General features: G+C 36.0%; 1 protein-coding gene across 1 annotated transcript in view; it reads left to right on the plus strand.

Annotated features, from left to right (window-relative positions):
• The window catches only part of Rab14 (RAB14, member RAS oncogene family), a 24242-nt gene extending 5018 nt beyond the window's left edge, over nt 1–19224 (plus strand). Inside the window, exons 2-8 of the mRNA XM_008833455.2 lie at nt 4352–4410; nt 5579–5632; nt 7765–7942; nt 12014–12080; nt 15502–15589; nt 15903–15933; nt 16974–19224. Of these exons, the coding sequence (XP_008831677.1) occupies nt 4359–4410; nt 5579–5632; nt 7765–7942; nt 12014–12080; nt 15502–15589; nt 15903–15933; nt 16974–17151 (648 nt within the window). The 5' untranslated portion in view covers nt 4352–4358 and the 3' untranslated portion in view covers nt 17152–19224. The remainder of the gene's footprint in view (nt 1–4351; nt 4411–5578; nt 5633–7764; nt 7943–12013; nt 12081–15501; nt 15590–15902; nt 15934–16973) is intronic.
• The last annotated feature ends 1067 nt before the right edge of the window (nt 19225–20291 follow it).

The following is a 20291-nucleotide window of genomic DNA, read 5'->3' on the forward strand; positions in this document are numbered from 1 at the left end:
CTCACTTTGTAGACCAAGCTGGCCAGGTCTTACAGAGATCCGCCTGCCTCTGCCTCCCAAGTGCTGGGATTAAAGGTATGAGCCACCACACTTGGCGAATTGATTATTTTTAAGACGAGTAAGTATACTGTAAACCTCCCAAAAATGTACAGTGTGTATGAAAGTGTACTTCCACATCTGTACCAGCACATTTCAAAGCTGACCATTTAAATAACCTTATTCAGGAAGGGATCGGATCTTTTTTTTTTTTTTTTTTTTTGGCACAACAAAGACAGATCCCTGTCTCTGCTGGGAGCGAAGGTGTGTACCACCATACCTGACTGATATACCTCACTTTTTAAATAAAGCTTATTTCTCTTCTTAATAGAGGCATGTTTTGTGTTGGGATAAAATTGAGAAATCCTTTGTTAAATTAGCAATAAGCATGCTGAGTATTTAGAAGAGGCCACCTGACACAGTTATTAGTGCTTATGAGGTATTTGGTAAACATTTCTTCTGATTGCTAGGGAGGTTATCCACCTTTGTATGACTTTAATTAAAATTAAGCTACTTTAGGTAGAGAAAATCTTGGTCTTTGGAATCAAGCCCCTGGGTTGAAGTTCCAGGTCTATCGTTCACTAAATATAGAACAATGACCAAAGTAATAGATTTCTCCAAATCTCAATTTCTTCAGTTTTTTGCATGAGAGTAATAATGGCTTTATAAAGCTGTGAAAATTAAGACAGTATAGGGAAAAGTAATACAGATCATCATATGTATTCTCAGATGTTCATCTTAAACTTTTTAACGGTAGATAAATTATAAATTATTACCAGTACTACTAGACATCTATAGTTAGTTTTTTAAGTCTAGGTATACCCAAAATTAATTATTTTAATTTCTTATTCACAGTGTTAAATTACAGTCAAGTGACTGAAAGGTCTGTCCTCTAAAGTACCACTGGTGTGCTTTATGGTACAGCTCATAATCATCTGGAGGAGGCAGCATGGTGCAGTGCTTAAGAGGGTAATGCTTATGGTCAAGCAAAACTGGATTCAGTATAGACTTATAACAAACTGTGTGACCTGGACATACTACTTTCCTGTTGAGGCTATTTCCTGTAAAATGAGGATAATAGCAACTATCTTAAGGACAACAGTCGAGATGAAGTCACAAAGTGGCTAGGTATTGCCTGTACATATTAAGTGCCCAGTAAATGGAAAATCTTGACTGTGTTATAAGTTTACAAGTGTTCATGTATTTTAATGATGCCTGCTCTCTGAAATGCAGTGATCATTTTTCTTTCTTTCTTTTTTTTTTTTTTAAAGAAATCAAAGGCATTAAAGGAGATGTCAACTTTATCCAAATGATTTCTGTTTTAAAAAAAGGGATGGGGAAGGAAGGAAGAAAACTGGGGTGGTGGCGCATGCCTTAGTTCTAGCATTAAATCAGAAGGCTGAAGCAGGAATATTACAAATGGGACTGCATAATGAGTTCCAGACCAACTGAGCTTCATCTCCAGCACTAGTTTCCCTCTATTTCTGCTCTTAGGGTTTTTTATTTGTAATTTCATTTTATTTATTTATTTATTTATTTATTTATTTATTTATTATTTATTTATATTTTATGTGTGTGAGTGTTATACTTGCATGTACATAAGTGCACCCTTGTTGCACATTGCCTGCAGAAGATAGAAGAGGGCATCCTGGAACTAGAGTTTCAGACAGTCGTTAGCCACCATGTGGGTGCTGGAATTTCAACCGCGTCCTCTGCAGGAGCAGCCAGTGCTCTTAACCACTGAGCCATCTCTCCAGCAGTTTATTTGCAATTTTAATGAAACTTGGGCCAGAAAATTGTTGGGGTGAGGTAGAAACAAAGCACTGGTATTCATTCTGAAACAATGATTATTTATTTGGAGATAATATTATATTAATGCTTATTATTTAAAATACTCTCAAAATTCATTATTTTAATTGATATTCGCTAAATATTTTGTGTACTAAGTAGCATTTATACAGGTTAGTCCAACTAGAAATTGGGTTATAATTTTGTGATTAGTCTTCAGAGCATTTCAAGTTGAATTTGGGATTGTTACAGTCCATACTTTTTGTGTGTGTTCTTGTGCTGAGGACTGAAGTCTCATGGCTTTGTGAATGTTAAGCATGCACTCCACCACTGAGATACACTGCAGGCCCTATAATTTTAATGTAACAAAATAGAAGGAAGCTAAGTATATACATTTACAATTTTAATCAGAAGAGGGAAAGAAAATAGGAAAAATCAAGGGGAGGAGCACACAAAATATTAGTTCAGAGGCACCTAAATGATTGTTTGAAAGTTTTAGGAATTAATTAGGAAAATTAATTAGAAGGAAAAAGTGTACCATTTCCTTGAAAAAAAATTGATACAAGTTAAGAATTTAATCTTAAAAATGGTAAATTAGGGGTTTTGTGTGTGGGTCCCATCCTCCCCGCCCCAGCAGTGTCTGGAAAGAGGTAAAAGTTACAATGTTTAGAATCATAGCTAATATAACTAGAAAAACTCCTCCAAAGAACAGGTTGAGTGAGTTTTCTGTGATGTGTATGTCTGATTCTAAATGTGTTAGGACATGTTGAGATGGACTGGGGAGTGAGACATGCATTGTGTTGAATGTACATAGAGCAAAGTGAAAACTACATATATTATGTGAGGTGATCTTTAATAATTATCAGTTCTTTAATCACATAACAGATATTCTTCCTATAGACTGAATTTCATTGTATTGAAATTTGATTTGAAATACTATTGTATTGTACCACAAAAGTTATTAGAAATCTATAAACCCCCAAAATTTAAAGCTATTAAAAATTTTTTTGTTCTGTTTTGGAGACAGGGTCTCCCTATAAACTCAGCTGGCCTAGAACTGGGTATGTAGACTAGGCTGGCCTTGATAGCTTAGAGATTCGCCTGCTTCTGCAACACACCTGGCTTTAAATTGTTAAATCTTGATGATGTGTAATTTTTGTCTTTCCTTAAGCTGAAAACTGGTAAGAATAAACTCATTAGACATTATTACCAGTATTAGAATTTGTTTCTCTAGAACCTAGCACAGTGCTTAGCACATTTAAGGCACTCACATGAATTATTTGGAGAATTTTTGTTGCTGTTGAGACATAGGTCTCTCTTTATTGTCCATACTCTCCTCAAACTCCTATATTCAAGCAGTTTTCCCTCAGTCTCCCAAGTGAGTAGGACTAAGCACTACAGGTGTATGCCAGTGTGCCTGAGAGATTTTTTTTTTTTTTTTTTTTTTTTTGCTGTTATTAAAAGTAAGATAGGAGTTAGAATTTTTTAGGTTAAGTTTACCTGAGGGCTAAGGAATAGGCTGTGATGGCTAGAAGTATCTTTTAATACATATACTTTAAAATTTTATAAGTGTAAGTACAATTTTATAGTATTGTTTCTCGACTCCTGGAATAGTATACAGAAGACACAGAGTATTTTTTGAGTGTTGTATTAAGTTGAACAGTATGAAATTACCAATTATTATTGTTCCGGCTTTTAAAAAATCTGTAGTAAGAACAATTTCATGTAATTCAGTCTTAATTTTGACATCAATTTGATTTGGAATTCATCGTTGCTCTTTTTCTAGATTCTTTACTGAATACTGATTTAAAGTAGAGGATAAAAGTTATTTTGTAATTAGTGGTTACTTTTTAAACCATAACTTAAGTAAAAAAGGAGAAGGATCTTCAGGGAGAAGGAACTGTTTATAATGATGTTTAATTTAAATTTATAAAGACCCTCTTTGAAATTTTTCTAGAGTAACACTTGTTTTGAGCTATTTTCTAGAATGGTGTTTAAAAATTTTTGTTTTTTATTTTTGTTTTATGTACATGAGTGTTTTACTTGGATGTATGTAAAAACACGTGCGCGCAATGGCAACAGAGGCCAAAAGAGGCCATCAGATCCCCTGAAACTGGTGTTACAGATGATTGTTAGCTTCCATGTGGGCGGTGGGAACTGAACTTGTGACCTCTGCCAGAATAACCAGTACTCTTAACCACTGAACTATCTCTCCAGTTTTATAGCGAGTTTTTAAAAACACTTTCTCATATTTCTATTAATGACACAATATTAAAGCAACATTCATTCACAAGAGAATTTGTGTTTTGATCCATTTGGGAAATAAATTTTACTGGCCATATAATCAACATTTTGTATAGCCATTGTGCTTTATTATATATATCATATATAAGATATATATTTAAAAGATGTGTGTATTATATCTATATGTATATATATATGTCTTTTGAGAGGATAGCAGTAATTAGTTTGAATAACTTGTGTGTAGTTTTTTTTCTGAAGTAACACACGTTTTCTTTGTTTTTAGTGCCACCATGGCAACTGCACCATACAACTACTCTTACATCTTTAAGTATATTATTATTGGTAAGTTTATCTAACTTGTACTGTTGTCCTTTAAATAAAGTTAATATACCAATACTTAATGTTCATATACCAATGCTTAAACATTGCACAGAAGAAGTGAATGATTTTCTGACCTCAGAACTAAAAGCTCCTTGGATGAGGATAAATGGTCCTGGTACTTTTGTGGTCTATTTTGGGTGCTAGTGAAGTGAGAAGTTGGTGGTTCTTCCAGGCTACCTTCAAGCTTGTTAGGATTGGGAATGAGGTTTATATCCTACTACTACTGAAATACTTCAGAATCATTAGGAAAAATTTCAGGGTTTCTCTGAATTCCAAAATTGGTAGAGAGTCCTAGTCCTGTTTGATTCACAACCAGTGGTGTAATACATACAAAATGGACTATTGTTTTCCCTTAAGTTTCAAGAAGATTTTGCTTGAATTACGTTTTATTGTTTATTCATGCTTGTTTACAAAATATCAGGTAAAAGCCCAGGTGTTGGGGGCTGGCTGGTAGATGTAGACCAGTAGTAGAGCTCTTACAAGCATGCCCAAGGCTTTGGGTTTGACCTCTACCATGGAAAACAAAACAAAAACAAAAATTACAAATAAATAAAAAGAAAGCCTGCATGATTTTCTCCCTGATGTTGAGTTTATGTAACTTTGTAATACTTCCTTCAACATGGGTAACAATTGCTATAATATAGCCAGAGATGACATCTGTTGTAATGTGAGTTATTTTATAAGAAATAAAAAACAGGAAACTAAGTGAGTCAAGCTTCCAAAATTTAGTTTGTTATTTCTGTTTGCTGTATGGGCACCTCATTTGTTACTTGCTTCTATGTATAGACCAAAGGAGGAGGTGGGGGTACCAAACTTAAAATAGTTCAAATTTAAAAGTACCATTACAGTAATTTTTCTGTTACAGAGCACTTCCTACTTGGCAGTTATTTATTAAACAGTACTTTACTACTCTATCCTGCTACAGGTTAGAAACGGTCAGTTTGTATACCACAGTGAAAAGTGACCTGTACATCATTTGCATCCATTATAAATGAGGGGAATACAGGTGTTATAAGTGTCCAGAAACTTCTGGTGTGATATAAGGAGTCTGGCAGTCATTTCATATGATAAGGGTATAAAATTGAGAAATACAGTTGCCACCTGAAACTCATTTTCTCTTTTTAAACAGGAGATATGGGAGTAGGAAAATCTTGCTTGCTTCATCAATTTACAGAAAAAAAATGTAAGTTCAATATGTAAAGTAAAATTTTAGTAGCTTTATTGTCACATTTTTACTTTTGAAATGTTGTTTTCAGTGTACTTTATGCATTTAAATATAACCTCTCTCCATATTTACACTTATGTTTTTAAGTGCCATGATTTTTTAATAGAGTGCAGATAAAATGCAGTATTATCAGCGTGTATGTTGATTTTTGTTTTGTTTTTTTTGAGACACTATGTAGACCAGGCTGGCCTCAAACTCAGAGATGTGTCTGTCTCTGCCTCTGCCTCTCCAATGCTGGGTTTAAAAGCATGGGCTACCATATGGTATTTTGGGTTTTTTTTGAGACAGGGTCTCCCTGTAGCCCCAGCTGACCTGGAACTCTCTATGCAGATCAGGCCTACCTCGATTTCACAGAGGTTCTCTAGCCTCTGCCTTCCCAGTGTTGGGATTAAAGGCAGGCACAACCACACCCAGCTATATGTTGTTTTTTGTGCATTATTTTGGATCGGGGTCTCACTATGTAGCCCTGACTAGCCTCAAACTCCCAATATGTGTGCTGAGATTAAAGGCATGCACCACTTTCCCCGACTTTTTTAATTTCTTGAAGGTACAAACATAAAGTTAATTTTTAAAATGTATAAAATAGCATTAAATTTAAATCTTATTTTTATTCCTTAAGAAATTTATTTTTAAATATTTTTATTTTATGTGTATGAATGTTTTGACTACATGTATTGTAAGTGTACCACGGAGGACAAAAGAAGGCATTGGATCCCCTGGATCTGGAGTTACAGGCAATTATGAACTGCCGTATGTTGGTGGGTGCTGGGAACTGAATTCTGATCCTCTAGAAAGGGCAGCAAGTGCTCTTAATCATTGAGCTATCTCTTTGGCTCCCTGAAACTTATCTTAATGAACATTTTTTTGCTGCGTGTATCATTTCTTTGCAATAATTAGTAATTTCAAAATATTGAAAATAAAATTTTTTCTGTCTTTATGACTGGTTAAAATTCAGTAAAACTCTTATCTTAGGTGGTAGGGGAAGAGGCAAGTTTGTTGTAGCTGATAAGCAAAATATAATTGAAATGGTTTCTGTGGCATTTTGTGCTGCTTACCACAAAGATTTTATGTAACATTTTATGGAGTATCTCAGTCTACAGATTGGCATAAGTGAACTTAGGTTTTAAGTGGCCCTAATCATACCAAGTTTAATATACTTGGCTTAGGCATATATAACTTTCCAGTGTTCACGTATTTATCAAATGTGATTTTCTTCGAGACACTGATAATATTTTCATATGTTCATTGATTTATTATGGGTAATGGTTGTCAGAAGGCTAAATAGTATAGTGTTGGTATTATGATGAATTAATTAAAATTCTTACTTTTACTTAGCAGATTCTTTTAGTCTGGAGGTCAGCAAACTAGCCAGTTAGCTAAATCTGATCACACCTTGTTTTATTACAAAAAAAAAAAAACCCAAAAGAGTTTTTGGAAGACAATCATGCCTGTTTTTTATATATTAAATTGACTATGCTTTTATACTTTAGAGGTGGGTTTGAGTAGTTGTGGCACAATACCATTTGCTCTACAAAACATGCTATTTAGTTGTGGGGAGATGGCTTAATTGGTAAAATGCTTGCATGCAAACATGAGGGCCTGAGTTTGATCACCAGAACCCATAAAAAAGCTGATCACAACAGTGCATTCCTGCACTCCCTGGGGAGGTGGAGACAGTGTGATCCCTGAACTTATTGATCAGCCAGCCTAGGTTGGCTCATGCATGAGCTCCAGGTTCAAGGGAGACCCTGTCTCTAGAAATCAGTTGGACAGTAGTTACGGAAGGCATCTGATGTGACCTCTGGCCTTTAGGTGTGTACACAAACATACACACACTATAAAACACCCCCCAAAACAAAAACTCACAAAAGTCAAAATGTAAAGTTTACTTCTATCTGGGAATGTGCGGATCCTTATTGTAGTGTAATCATATTTCTCTTGATTTCTTGTAGGTTGTTGCTATTTTTTTCCCTGTGATAGTTTATAGCCTACAAGTATTAGTAAATCATTTGATTAGTCAGCAGACTTTTTTTTCCCCATAGTCATTTGAAATTTTTCTAAAATTAGGATACTACTTTTTTCTCTAACAGTTATGGCTGATTGTCCTCATACAATTGGTGTTGAATTTGGTACAAGAATAATTGAAGTTAGTGGCCAAAAAATCAAACTGCAGATTTGGGATACAGCAGGACAGGAGCGGTTTAGAGCTGTTACTCGAAGTTACTACAGAGGAGCTGCGGGCGCACTGATGGTGTATGATATCACTAGGTAAGAGAGGAGCAATTTCTCAGCCTTCATTCTTGGGAATAGAAGTCTACTTTGGGCAATGTGGTTTCTTTTTTTTTTTTTTAATTGATTTAGTCTTCTTTAGCTTGTAATTGGATGTCTGTTAATGAATTTATTTGATTATAGTTTATATGCTAAGTTACTGTGAAAACCTTGAAGTAACACACTGATTCTCTTTTCTGAAGGTTGATATGATTAATAAAAGACCATTGAGATAATAGGGAGAATAAAAGAATACAATCTAGGTCAACCGTGGTGGTGTATGCCTTTAATTCTAGCAGAGGCAAGTGGATCTCTATGAGTTTAAGGCCAGTTTGGTCTACATACAGAGTTATAGGCTAGTCAGGGCTGCACAGTGAGACTCTTCTTAAAGCAAAAAAACAAATATCCATAATCTGAAAAGCATCATCAATTGAATTGTTTGTGGAAAAATGATTTTATAAGAAATGATTCTCTTCTCAGTGGAAAGCAAGCAAGTCTTGAGGAATTACTATATTCAGTCTCTCATGATAAAAATTATACCCTTTACAAATAGGGCCAAAGAGTTTAATACTTAGTTTTGTCAGTGTAACATTATGAATGGTAAAAAAATTTTGTATTTTCATCTATAGGCAAAAAAGGCACTATTTTGATGTGTTTGAATTTCTTGACATTTAGGTGGTGGTTTATACACGAGTAATTTTTCATTTACTTAAATTCTCTTTTGTTCTATCATGGATTGAAGTGACTTTTTGTGTCAGCATGGCTCATTCTGGAAATTCAGAGTGTTTAATGTGAAAAACTGGACTGTAAAGGTTTGACTTTGGAAAAGGGAGGGGGCAAACTGCCAGTTCATCAGACCTGTTGATTGCTGTAGGCTAGAAAATGAATTGATCATTCATTTTGGTACTGTTAGTTTGCTATAGGCTAGAAAAATGAATTGATCATCTTTCATGGTGATGCAGTGTGCTAGCCTAAAATACCCCATGAAAATCCCTCTTTTTAGGAGGTAGAGATAGCTGAGTGGGACCAGATGACAGTTCAAAGCTTATTCCTTTTTGGGAAATGCTTTGTGCTATTTCATCTTCAAGATTCAGAGTGCACATGAGCATATTAAGACCTTGAAAAGTTCTGCTATGAAGAAATTCCTACTGTTTAACTTTGTTTACTTTGGTCTTTTCTAAGCCTCTTTTACCGAGGAACACAATTTTGGAAATGCTGCCTTAGAGTAATGATAATGACTGATTATAATTATAGTACATAAAGCCTCAGTAAATTCTTAGAACTGGATGGTCTCAGCAAAACAGTGAGACAAGCCTTAATGCTGTTTACTCTATTGGACAGTTGGTAACATGATCAGTAAGTGGTATTGTGGGAGGACTATTAAAAAACCTGGCCATCTATACTGCATTCCTGAAGACTTCACATAATTAAAAACCCCACACATCATCAGCACATTTAAATATGATTTATGCTTAAAATATAATTTGTTTTGCATTTAAACATACCCTTTAAGCATGGTGGTATTATGACAAAATTTGTGTATTCAAGTCATCATCAGCACATTTAAATATGATGGTTTATATTTAAAATGTATTTTGTTTTGCATTTAAATATACCCTTTAAGTGTGGTAGTGCTATGACAAAATTTGTGTATTCAAGTCATCAAAAGTACTTCGTATGAAAACAGCAGATATGTCCACCAACTAAACAAATGGGTAAACATCATGTGGTGTATCCATACTATGAAATATATTTGAGCTGTAAAAAGGAATGACTGATACATGCTATATGTAATTGAACCTAGAAAACATGCTAAATGAAAGGAATCAGACACAAAAACCCACATGATTCTGTTTCTTAAATATCTGGAATAGGCAGTCCACAGAGGCAGAAGGAAGAGGGGAGTTACTGGGTACAGGGTTTCTCTTTTGACTTCCTGTGAATGTTCTAAAATTTGATAGTGGTGATAGTAAAACCTAAATTATACATTTTAAGTGGATAAGCTCTTATGATACATTAATTATACCTCAATGTAACTTATTGAAACAATTACTTTGGGCTTTAGACAGGTTCTTTTGTGACTTTTGACAGTTCATTGTGAGGTTGATGGTGGAGTCATGACACCAGTTTCTTTTTATCTTTGGCATTTTGCAAACTTAAAAAGTTGCTACTTTTAATAGTTTCTATCTTGGCATTAACTGCAGTTGTTACAAGGCAGTTTTCTAAATTGACAGCAAAACTTAAGGGATTTGTTTTGCTAGTTATATGTATCCTCCCTAAAGTTAGAAATATTTTATCACTAGTACCAACAATTAATGAGTATTTGAATGTGTCAGTTTAAAATTACAGTGAATTTTAAGTCAGTAACATAGTAAATAGCATTAATCATTGGTACAGGTTAATGTACATATAAATCATATGGTTTACATGCTCTTGATACTACTAACAAATGAAGTATAGAATTCTTAACCACAGTGGTGAGTTTTCCCTGCCAGCTTTGAAATTATAACATGTATCAAAGCAAATACAAGTATGTTTGGAATTAACATTTGTTCATGAAGTGAAATAATCACTGTTGTAAAATCAAGGTATGGTAGTAAATGTTAAACAGTGGTAAGACTTGTGCTTTAAAATTTTTTATGTGTGAGTGTTTCATCTGCATGTATTTAAGTGTACCACATGTGTGAAGTACTCTGGGAGGTCAGGAGAGGGCATCATTTCTTCTGAAACTAAAGTTTCCACTGGTTGTTAGCTGCCATATGGGTGCTAGGAACCAAACCTGGGTCCCCTGCAAGAGCAGCTAATGCTCTTAATCACTGAGTCATCTCTTCAGCTACTTTTTGTTTTTTTGAGACAGGGTCTCACTATGTAGCTCATCTTAGGCTAGCCTTAATCTCACAGCCATCTGCCTGCCTCTGCCTCTGCCTCTGGAGTGCTGGGATTAAAGGCATGTCTCTACCATGCCCATGTAGGGCTTGTATTTTTTAAAAATGATACTTGATTATTGTATACTTAGAAATTTTTTAGTAATTAGGGAAAAACTATCTTGATATATACGATACTTATTTTTGACATTTAGTTAGTAACTTATGCATAATATAATTTAGCTACCCCCCCCCCAATATTCTGAGTAAGGAGTTCGTGTCTCATTGAGAAAAGATTAAATATTTAGAATAGTTGAATAGTTGGAATATTATCTGTGTGAAATGGAATATATTTTTAGTGCTAACCTAGAAACACTTTGACATGTTGTTTGTAGGCCTTATACTCTGATGTTCAGATCTTTATGGATCTTTGTTTCCTCACATATTAAATGAATGAGATGGCATAACGTTAGGTGAATTCATAAGTCAGAAATTTTTTTTTTTTTTTTGGTTCTCCCTGAGTATATTGTTGGCTAGGCATTTTCATACTTTGTCTCCATTTTGTAATTGAAAATCTGGATGATTTCAGAGAATATTAGTTTTGACTCTAAATTACAAATCCTGATTCTGGGTTTTCTATGTTGTTCCTTGCTTGGATATTGGTGTGTTTATAGGTGCCCTTTTAAATGTAAACAGCTTAATTCATGATGTCATTAGCATAGTTGTTGGACATTGAGCTATTAAAAAATAATGAGTTTTGGGTCAGGTATGGTGGCACACACTTGTAATCCATGATTTGGGAAGATCAAGAATAGAATGTTGGCTATGTAGGAGTTGGAACTGGCCTCAACTACACAATTATGACTCAGAAAATAAAAAGTTTGGCCAGGTTTTTGGAAATTATGTAGTTGTATTTTACAGCTATATTTACATATGTTTGCTTGTTTCTTTTGAGACAAGGTATCACCGTGTAGTCCAGGCTAACCTGGAACTCATTGATGGCCATGATGGCCTCAAACTCAGGATCCCTCTGTCCCACCCCAGCCTTCTAATTGCTAGGGTTACCTGTGTGTGTCATAACACACTTGGCTGTATTTTTAAGTATTTATTGGTTTCTCTTTCTTTTTTTTTTTTTTTTTTTTTTTTTTTTTTTGTATACGTGACAATTGTATGTGGAAGTCAACAAATTTAAATTTTAATTTTGCAGAAGAAGTACATATAACCACTTAAGCAGCTGGTTGACAGATGCAAGGAATCTCACCAATCCAAATACTGTAAGTTAAATAACATCTTACTGTACAGAAATTTTCAAGTCAAAGCTAACCCAAACAGGAAAGCCTTTTACTGGTGAGATTTTGTTACTTGGGTATTACAAATGAGAGATTATTTATTCATTGATACACTTGTATTTTCTCTGGTGCTGGAGATCGAGGCCTCATGTATGCTAGGCAAGTGATCTACCACTGAACTTGATCTTCAGTCCCCCAAATCTTTATTTTATTCTTAAATTAATTGCAGAAAACTTAATTTTTCAGTTCTAGTTGCTCCAGACCTTCCATTTTACTATACTTTTTGTTATGTTTGGGATCCAAAAAAAGGAAAGCTCTGAATGGGGTGGTGATCTCTCTCATGTGGAGACTTTATAGTCTGAAATTATAATCTAGAAAGGGTCTGCATGAAGTATGTGTATGAGTGTTTTGCCTGCTTATATGTACATAAACCACATCCATGCCTGGTCCCTGCAGACGCCAGAAGAGGGCACTCCTGGACAGGTTGTTAGCTTTGGAAGAGGAAGTGCTCTTAATCTCTGAGCCATCTCCCAGCCCCACAAGGGATCTTTCTGATTTCTTCCTACCTGCATTTGAATCTGTAATTTTCTGAATAATATTTCAATTAAAAATAAAAAGTATTCTGTATGCTTAAAAAATTTCTTAGCCAGAATAAGAAGATAATTATTGAGATTTTTAAAGGCCAGTTACTAAACATGTCTTTGGTCTTCAAATGATTATTGTCTAGCAGAGAGAACCTGCAGGTTTACAGAAAAGCTGAAAAACCACCTGAAAAATGAATTAGGATTAGTGAGCAGGATGAGCAGGGCTGTGTGAAGAAAACCATCTTTGTAGACAGCTGGGGTGCAAGTTGGGCCTTGAATTAGGGACCCAGGAGGGTATCCTCAGAACAGTGAGCAAGCCATTGAACAAGGACTATGTCTCACTTAGCTTTGTATCTCCAGCACCAGCAGAGGCCTGGGCCAGTAAAGACATAGATCAGTGGTAAGTTTCCCTTTATCAGGGAATAGTACTTTGGTTATAATTTTTATAAAAATTGTGGTTTACCATCAGTTAATATGGGTGGGAGGCTGTTTTGCTAGTATTGGTGCTTAGAGCTTTTATTTCTGTTACACTAAACCCACTGCTATACATACAAAGCTATTGATATATATTCATAACAGCTTTATTTGTAATAACTAAAAAGTGAAAGCAGTCTGTTTTGCCATGGACAGGTAAATAGTGAAACAGTCTGGTGCTTCCATATTATGGAATACTATTCAGCCACACACAGAATGAATTATTGATAAATGCATCAACTTAGATGGATTTCAAGGGGATTATACTTGTGGTCTCAAAAGTTTACATACCATATGAATCCATTTAGGACATATTTCAAAACAGCAAAATTATAGAGGAGAAACAAATTAGTGGTTGCCAGGGGTTGTTAGTAATGGAATGATGGGTGATGTGACTGTGAAGGAAACAGCACAAAGCAGTTCTCTGTAACAATAGAATCATGTTCTGTAGCCTGATTGTGGCGACACAAGTCTATACCTATAATAACATGGGATAGATCTACACAGGGACACAGCCTCATGCATGAGCACGTAAAAACTAAAATCTAGGGGCTGTGATTATACCAATGTTAGCTTCCGGGTTTTGAGAATCTACTGTAGCTATGTAAGCTGTGGTAGCCCCAGCTACCATTGGGGGCATTGGGTAAAGGGTACACAGGACCTTCCATTATGTTTTGCTAAGTCTATACTTTTATTTTTCAAGTAAAATGTTAAAAAAATCTTCAGAAGGTCCATGTAGAATATAGTAAATTAGCCATGTCCTTTTGTTTCTTTACACTCTTTGAGATCTAATCTTCAGAAGAAAAAGGTATTTTTTTCAGGCCCAGCCCAAATTACTGTATTTTCTATGAAATTCCCTTTGGTTTCTATGTAAGATTATGTATTTCTAATTTTTGTTGGTATTAATGCATGTTGTGTGCCTCTTTGTTAATAGCAAACCACACCAAGTTTGGAAATTCATATGGAATTTAGAAGGAGAAAGTATTTCCTTTTTCAGGATGGTGACAGGTGCTGGGGATTAAAGCCATGGCTTTAGGCCTGCTAGGCGAATGCCACTTAGCTCATACTCCTAGCCCAGGAAGCAGTATTCCTTGTTTTGAGTACCTGTCTTACAGTGGCCTTATACAAGGTTAGATTTTTAAAAATTGCTTTCTTTTGCCGGATGTGGTGGCACACGCCTTTAACCCCAGCACTTGGGAGGCAGAGGCAGGCGGATCTCTGTGAGTTCAAGGCCAGCTTGGTCTACATAGTAAGTTCCAGGCCAGCTGGGGCTACTGGGAGACCCTGTCTCAAAAAGACCAAAAAAAAAAGTTGAAGTTATCTATTCCTGACTTATCTATGTCTGGTTGGAAGGGGCAGAGAGGTATGTGTAGAGGGAGGGGGTGTTAACGTCTACAATGTGTGTGTGTATAGGTGGTTTATCCATACATCCTCCCTTTCTTTGTCCCAAGTAAGGGAGAAAAATCCTTTGCTGTTTCCCAAGGCTGCCTTTTTCTTTAAAATTTTTCCAAATTGTCTTTAACTTTGACATAACTTGACGACTTGCATAGATGACTTCAATGTGGGTATTGGGGGTATGATAATTTGCATAGGGTATGAACCTGTTGCCATAGGTGTCCCCATCCCCTGGCTTCTTTCCATTCGCAGACACACAGACATGATCAGTTGCTACAAATTTATACCTCCCCAGAGATAGTGTTTTACAGTATTTGTCTGTAGGTCACAGTTTGCATTTTCTATTTGGGTTTTAATGCCCTCTTTTGGTAAATTCCTTTGTTTTATTTGTGCTTTAAAGTAAGGTAATTACCATTAGCCTGAGGCAATTGAACTAGTATTTTTTAACTTTCTCAGGGTATCAGAACCTTTTGAAAATGTGAAAGTCACCAGCCTTCTCCAGGGAATGTTCATATTTACAGAATTTTGCGGTGAATTCTAGGGCATTCCCAGACTTTTAAAAGTGATTGGCATAGACCAGGTGCAAACAAATTGTGGCTTGTGGGCCATATTCACTCATGCTGTTCTTGAATGGCTTGCGATCAAAGAATGCTTTTATATTTTTAAGGGGTTTATAAAAACAACAAAAATAATACTCAGCAGAGCCCATTTGGGGGTGGACCACAATCCTGAAAATTATGGTCTGTTCTTTACAGCAAGTTTGTCATGCCCAGGTTTGTCAAGATCCTTTCTTAGTGCTGTTTAGGATTCGAAGTCCCAGGACAATTGCTGGTATTGGCTTCTTTTACGGGCTTAGTTTTTTCCCGTTAAGATTTTTATATCTTGAGAATTTGCATGTTTGTTTTAAATGGTACTTTTTGTTTTAAGATACCTTTCTTTTGTTCACAAATTAGGTAATAATTCTCATAGGAAATAAAGCAGATCTGGAGGCACAGAGAGATGTTACATATGAAGAAGCCAAACAGTTTGCTGAAGAAAATGGTGGGTTTAAGACTTAATGGTTACATTTGGGGAGAATTTCAAAGGAAAGGTGTGATTTTGATAATTTAAGTTATTCAATAATTTTTAAAAAATGCAGACTGCTCAGAAATCTCAAGAATGAGGAAAAAAAGCTGTTTCTGTGATGCATATTAGTAGCAGTATAGTTAATTTAACTGCAAATACAAAGATACCCCTGAACCTTAGAGCACACCCTCTTTTATAAATGCTATAGTGGGAGTCCTGACAGTGGATGGGGAACTTACTCAGATGCGAATTTGAAATGTCCTAATTATAGTCTGAATTTTATTTTTAGGCTTATTGTTCCTTGAAGCAAGTGCAAAAACGTAAGTATGGCTGAAATGTAGCTGTTTCAGTTATATGCAGATTGTGAGTAGAACCATGCAGTGTAAGTGTATGATGTCTATGAACACTATGCGTGGGATTTGTACATAGTGTATTGAACACATACACAGTGCTTATGGCAGGAAGAGCAGTAAGCAAAGGTTTTTTCCTATTTCACAGTCAAAATGTGAATATTTGTTAAAGGATTGTACCTTGATTATGCCCATTGATAACGCAAGTTAATAAGTGAAATTGTGCTTACATTTCACAAGTGTTTGACTTTCATAATAACTGAGGTTGAGTTGGACCCAAGCTTGGCTAACCTGTTTGTTTAGCATCATAAAGCATGACTTGTGAAAGTACTCAGTGTCAATTAGAAGCATACTGAACATTTTCTAATTGTTCTTCCATTATTGAGTCCTAGTACTCCTAGTCATTTCTTCATGTATTAGAGAAGTGCTTGTAGTGGCAAGGGCAGACTAACCTGTTTTTTGTCTTTTTGGGGTTTGGGGGATCTTTTTGAGACAGGGTCTCCCTGTAGCTCAGGCTGGCCTGTGGCGTACTTTCTGTTCACTTACTCTGTTGTTAGTCCCAAGAGAACTGAATGAAGTGTGAACATGGCTAAGCTTGACTGTCACCGTCAATGATAAAAATAGCGTAGGTCATGCTTGGCTATTGAGACTACAAAGCCTGGAACCCTGTTGAGCATATTTGGAGAGATTTTGTTTGGAAAATCTGCTCTCTTATCTCTGGATTGGTGTAGCTCAACTGTCATGTAATGTGTTTTAATGAGTAGAACACATGAGTATCCAAGTAGAGTTCAGAAACAGCTCTTAGTACTTACTATGTTGTGTGCATTCCACCGAAAACATTTCCCATGTTGTTCTTTTAGCTCAGTCTTCTGGTAATCTCTTACTAGATGACAGTGGCTAAGTTGAAGACATCATGGCAGTCGACCAAAGGTTAACAAAAGGTCGATGTTAATGTCTTACATTTTCTTGAAAGTTGTGCTTCATAAATAAAGTTGTTGATTGCCTCTTAGGGGAGAGAATGTAGAAGATGCTTTTCTTGAGGCTGCCAAGAAAATCTATCAGAACATTCAAGATGGAAGCCTGGATCTGAATGCTGCCGAGTCTGGTGTACAACACAAACCCTCAGCCCCGCAGGGAGGACGGCTAACCAGTGAACCCCAACCCCAGAGAGAAGGCTGTGGCTGCTAGTGACCTCTTTGCTCTGGCCCCTCATTTGACCGTTCACCTCTGTCTGTTGGAAGCAGTACTTTTTACTGCCTCCTTGTCTTCTGTACATCTTACTGGGTTTAATTAAAAAAAGAAAAAAACAACTCTTGTAAAAACAGTTTAACAATACTAAACTGCTAAACAACTAGATGTAATCAGGTTATCAAAGGCAAGTAGAGTAATAAATCTCTCCTGCATGGTAAATCTAGACTTTCTCCCCCTTGATTGTCCTTGTGATCGGTATGTCACCAATACATGATTTAAACTGAGCACTGATGCTGGACTTGATTTTTACCTTCCCTTTTGGCAAGGCTTCGTCTCACTGTATGGTTTAAATTTGATCTTCACCCTTTCTCCCATCTTTAAACTGTTCAAGTATGTCTGTTGTAGCCAATAAGTTTATTGCTGTGAAATGACTTCTGATGGTAGAGAACAGGGGTCTGTAACTGCTTCTGTTTTGTTTTTGTTGGGTAAATTCCCTGCTGTAGGGGTGGCATTTTTCTTGATGAATGTGCTTTTTATCTTAGCCTTGCATAGGGAAATTATCCATTTATCTTTTCTCTTGTGCTTAATAGCTTTATCTTTTTTTACATCGTTTTATCCCTTTCTCTTTAACAGCAAGTAAATATGTATAAAATTTGAAGGAACCGAACTAACAATTTTACCTTCTGTGTATATTATTTTAATGAAGAAAATAAATTGATTACTGGCATTGGAACAGTATAAGATACCAGTTTGTACAGTGTGACCTATCTGACCACATTACTCTCTTCCATTTCACACAAGGAAATAGAAACAACTGCAGTTCACAGGTAATACTGGCTCCACTCCTTGGTGCTGGCAGTGTGTGGGGACAGACATTGTGCTGGAAAGAGCTCCTGGCATCAGCAGATTAACACTAGCGGAGATTCTATTCCATCTTTGCACTGTGGCTTACCTGCTGATTTTCTTAACTGTTCTTGTGCAATTGACAATGTGCTAACCTGCTTTTCTCTTTTTTTGTAAACATTTTGTGTTACAGGCTGCATTCTTGCCTTATTGTATAGAAAAAGGAAAAAGGCTGGGTTTAATATTGCACATTTAAGCTTTTATACTTTTATCTTGGAATGGTTAGCTTCTGAACCAGATAGCCAGAACCATAAGTCTGCTGTTAAGGGATTTAAATTGTGCATTTTTAACACTACAATGAAATCATTTAATATTATCCTTTGTATTTATAGTATGAGGGGCTGTTTTATGTCATGTTGGCGTAAATTATAAAGAGCAAGTGTTTCTAATTGTGTTTCAGTGTTTGCGCTGCCAGAAGGTAAGTCACTGCTTTGCACTGGGTGGTCTGGCCGCTGAAAGAATACCCTCTTGCAAGAGAAACAGATCTTTAGACAAACTTCTGTTTTATTAAGTTCTTTTCTTCTGTTACTGATTTCTAGCTGAGCTTATGGTGGCTGGGAATTGAGAAGTTATTTGAAGTATAGGGTAGGTAAGCCCAGGTATATTATTATATAAAATGCACTCAGCTCAATGCTGTGTTTAAAGTACACATTTTAAATCCCTCTTACAGACACTAACGTAAAATTACATCTTTCTGGGTTATAAACATGGTAGGTTCCAGAGTTTTGTATAGTCAATGTTAAATAAAAGCCAAAACTGGAATGTGCAGAAAATAGGATTCGATTTGTGAATTCATCTTTTTGTCTTTAACTTTAAAAAAAAATCCTGGAGTAGATTGGTGTATTCTATTAAAGACTTACAGTAATCCATTTTGCTTATACTGTTGCATCACAAGGGATTCGCCCAGGGACCATGACCTGCTGGTCTGTGTATATATTTACAAAAACAAAATAAACCACCATTGGGATATAAGGTAGCAATCACAAACTAAAGACTGTGGCTTGTTTAGGTGCAATACCCTGATTCCCAAAGTTAGTTACAGTGGGTCTTAATTGTTTTTGTGACAGAAGGATTTATTCAGACTGCTGTACTCTTCATTTGATGTAACAAAATGCTATTAATCTAAATATTTGTAAATAAAGTACCTGTATCTAGATTAAATTGAAATTGCTTGTATTATTTTTCTAATTATAAGACTTTCTTAAGATGAGTACATGGTGTAAATAGTCAAGCTTTTATTGCAGCATGGTGCTTATTCTTTGGAGGTCTGTGTAGTACCTGAAACCATATTACTAAGTGATTGAGCTAGTTTCATTCTTGGGTTTGCAGAAACTGTGTCATGTTTTCAGTCAGCATTTGAGACCAGCATGTTGGTGGCTAATAGTGTCCTCCCTTTACTGTGCTTGGGGCCAAATTCTGCTGCATGTGTAACCTTTGTAATAAATGGGAGCTTAAAACTAGAGGGGCAGGTTGCAGTATTGATAGTGTCCTAGTCACTGGGCAGCACACTTGAGAGTTTGTGCTGGTCATCTACTTCTCTAAATCACTCATTGCCCTTGCACGTGGAGGAGGCCCTCTGAGTAACCAGTTCTCGGTACTATCTGTGCATCAGCATTCCAGCACAGTGCTCAGTTGTTTTTCATGCAGAATACAGTGTTTGATGCAGTGACTGATGGGAGTTGGTTGTTGGTGGTCACATAGTAAAAGGTTGTAGTTTCTTTGGAAGGCTGTCCTTTTGAAACTGGGAAGTTTTTGGTGTGTATGTGTGTTGCTGGGGAACATTTGCTTGTGCTAGGCAAATGTTTTACCACTGAGCCCTGTCTCCAGCTGGGGAAAGGTATTTTTTGAAACCAGGTATTTTGTGTCATACATTCATTACCTCAGACCTCAAATCTGTGAACCAAACTCTTGATGTTTAGAAATATGGCCTTTAATGGCCAAGCTGGCCACTATGTAATTTGGTAGTTTTGAGAACTTTTTGGGCCCATACACTCATTGTTCTGTGATCTTTAGAAAAAACAGATGAATGGTTTAGTTTTCCCCTATGGTAAACACCAGATAATTTCCATTCCTGTTCAAGTGAGTTTGAGAAATTTTACCTTCATTTAATCTAGGCCCAGAAAATTGTGTCCCTGAACTATGTCAATAACACCCAGGTCTTTAAGCTTCTTGCTAAAGTATAAAAGTGACAAAATAGGAATACAAGAGTTTTGTTTTGGAAGTAGATGCCTTCC

The sequence above is a fragment of the Nannospalax galili genome, unplaced genomic scaffold, assembly GCF_000622305.1.
Source record: "Nannospalax galili isolate Female #2095 unplaced genomic scaffold, S.galili_v1.0 scaffold34, whole genome shotgun sequence".
Taxonomy (NCBI): Eukaryota; Metazoa; Chordata; class Mammalia; order Rodentia; family Spalacidae; genus Nannospalax; species Nannospalax galili.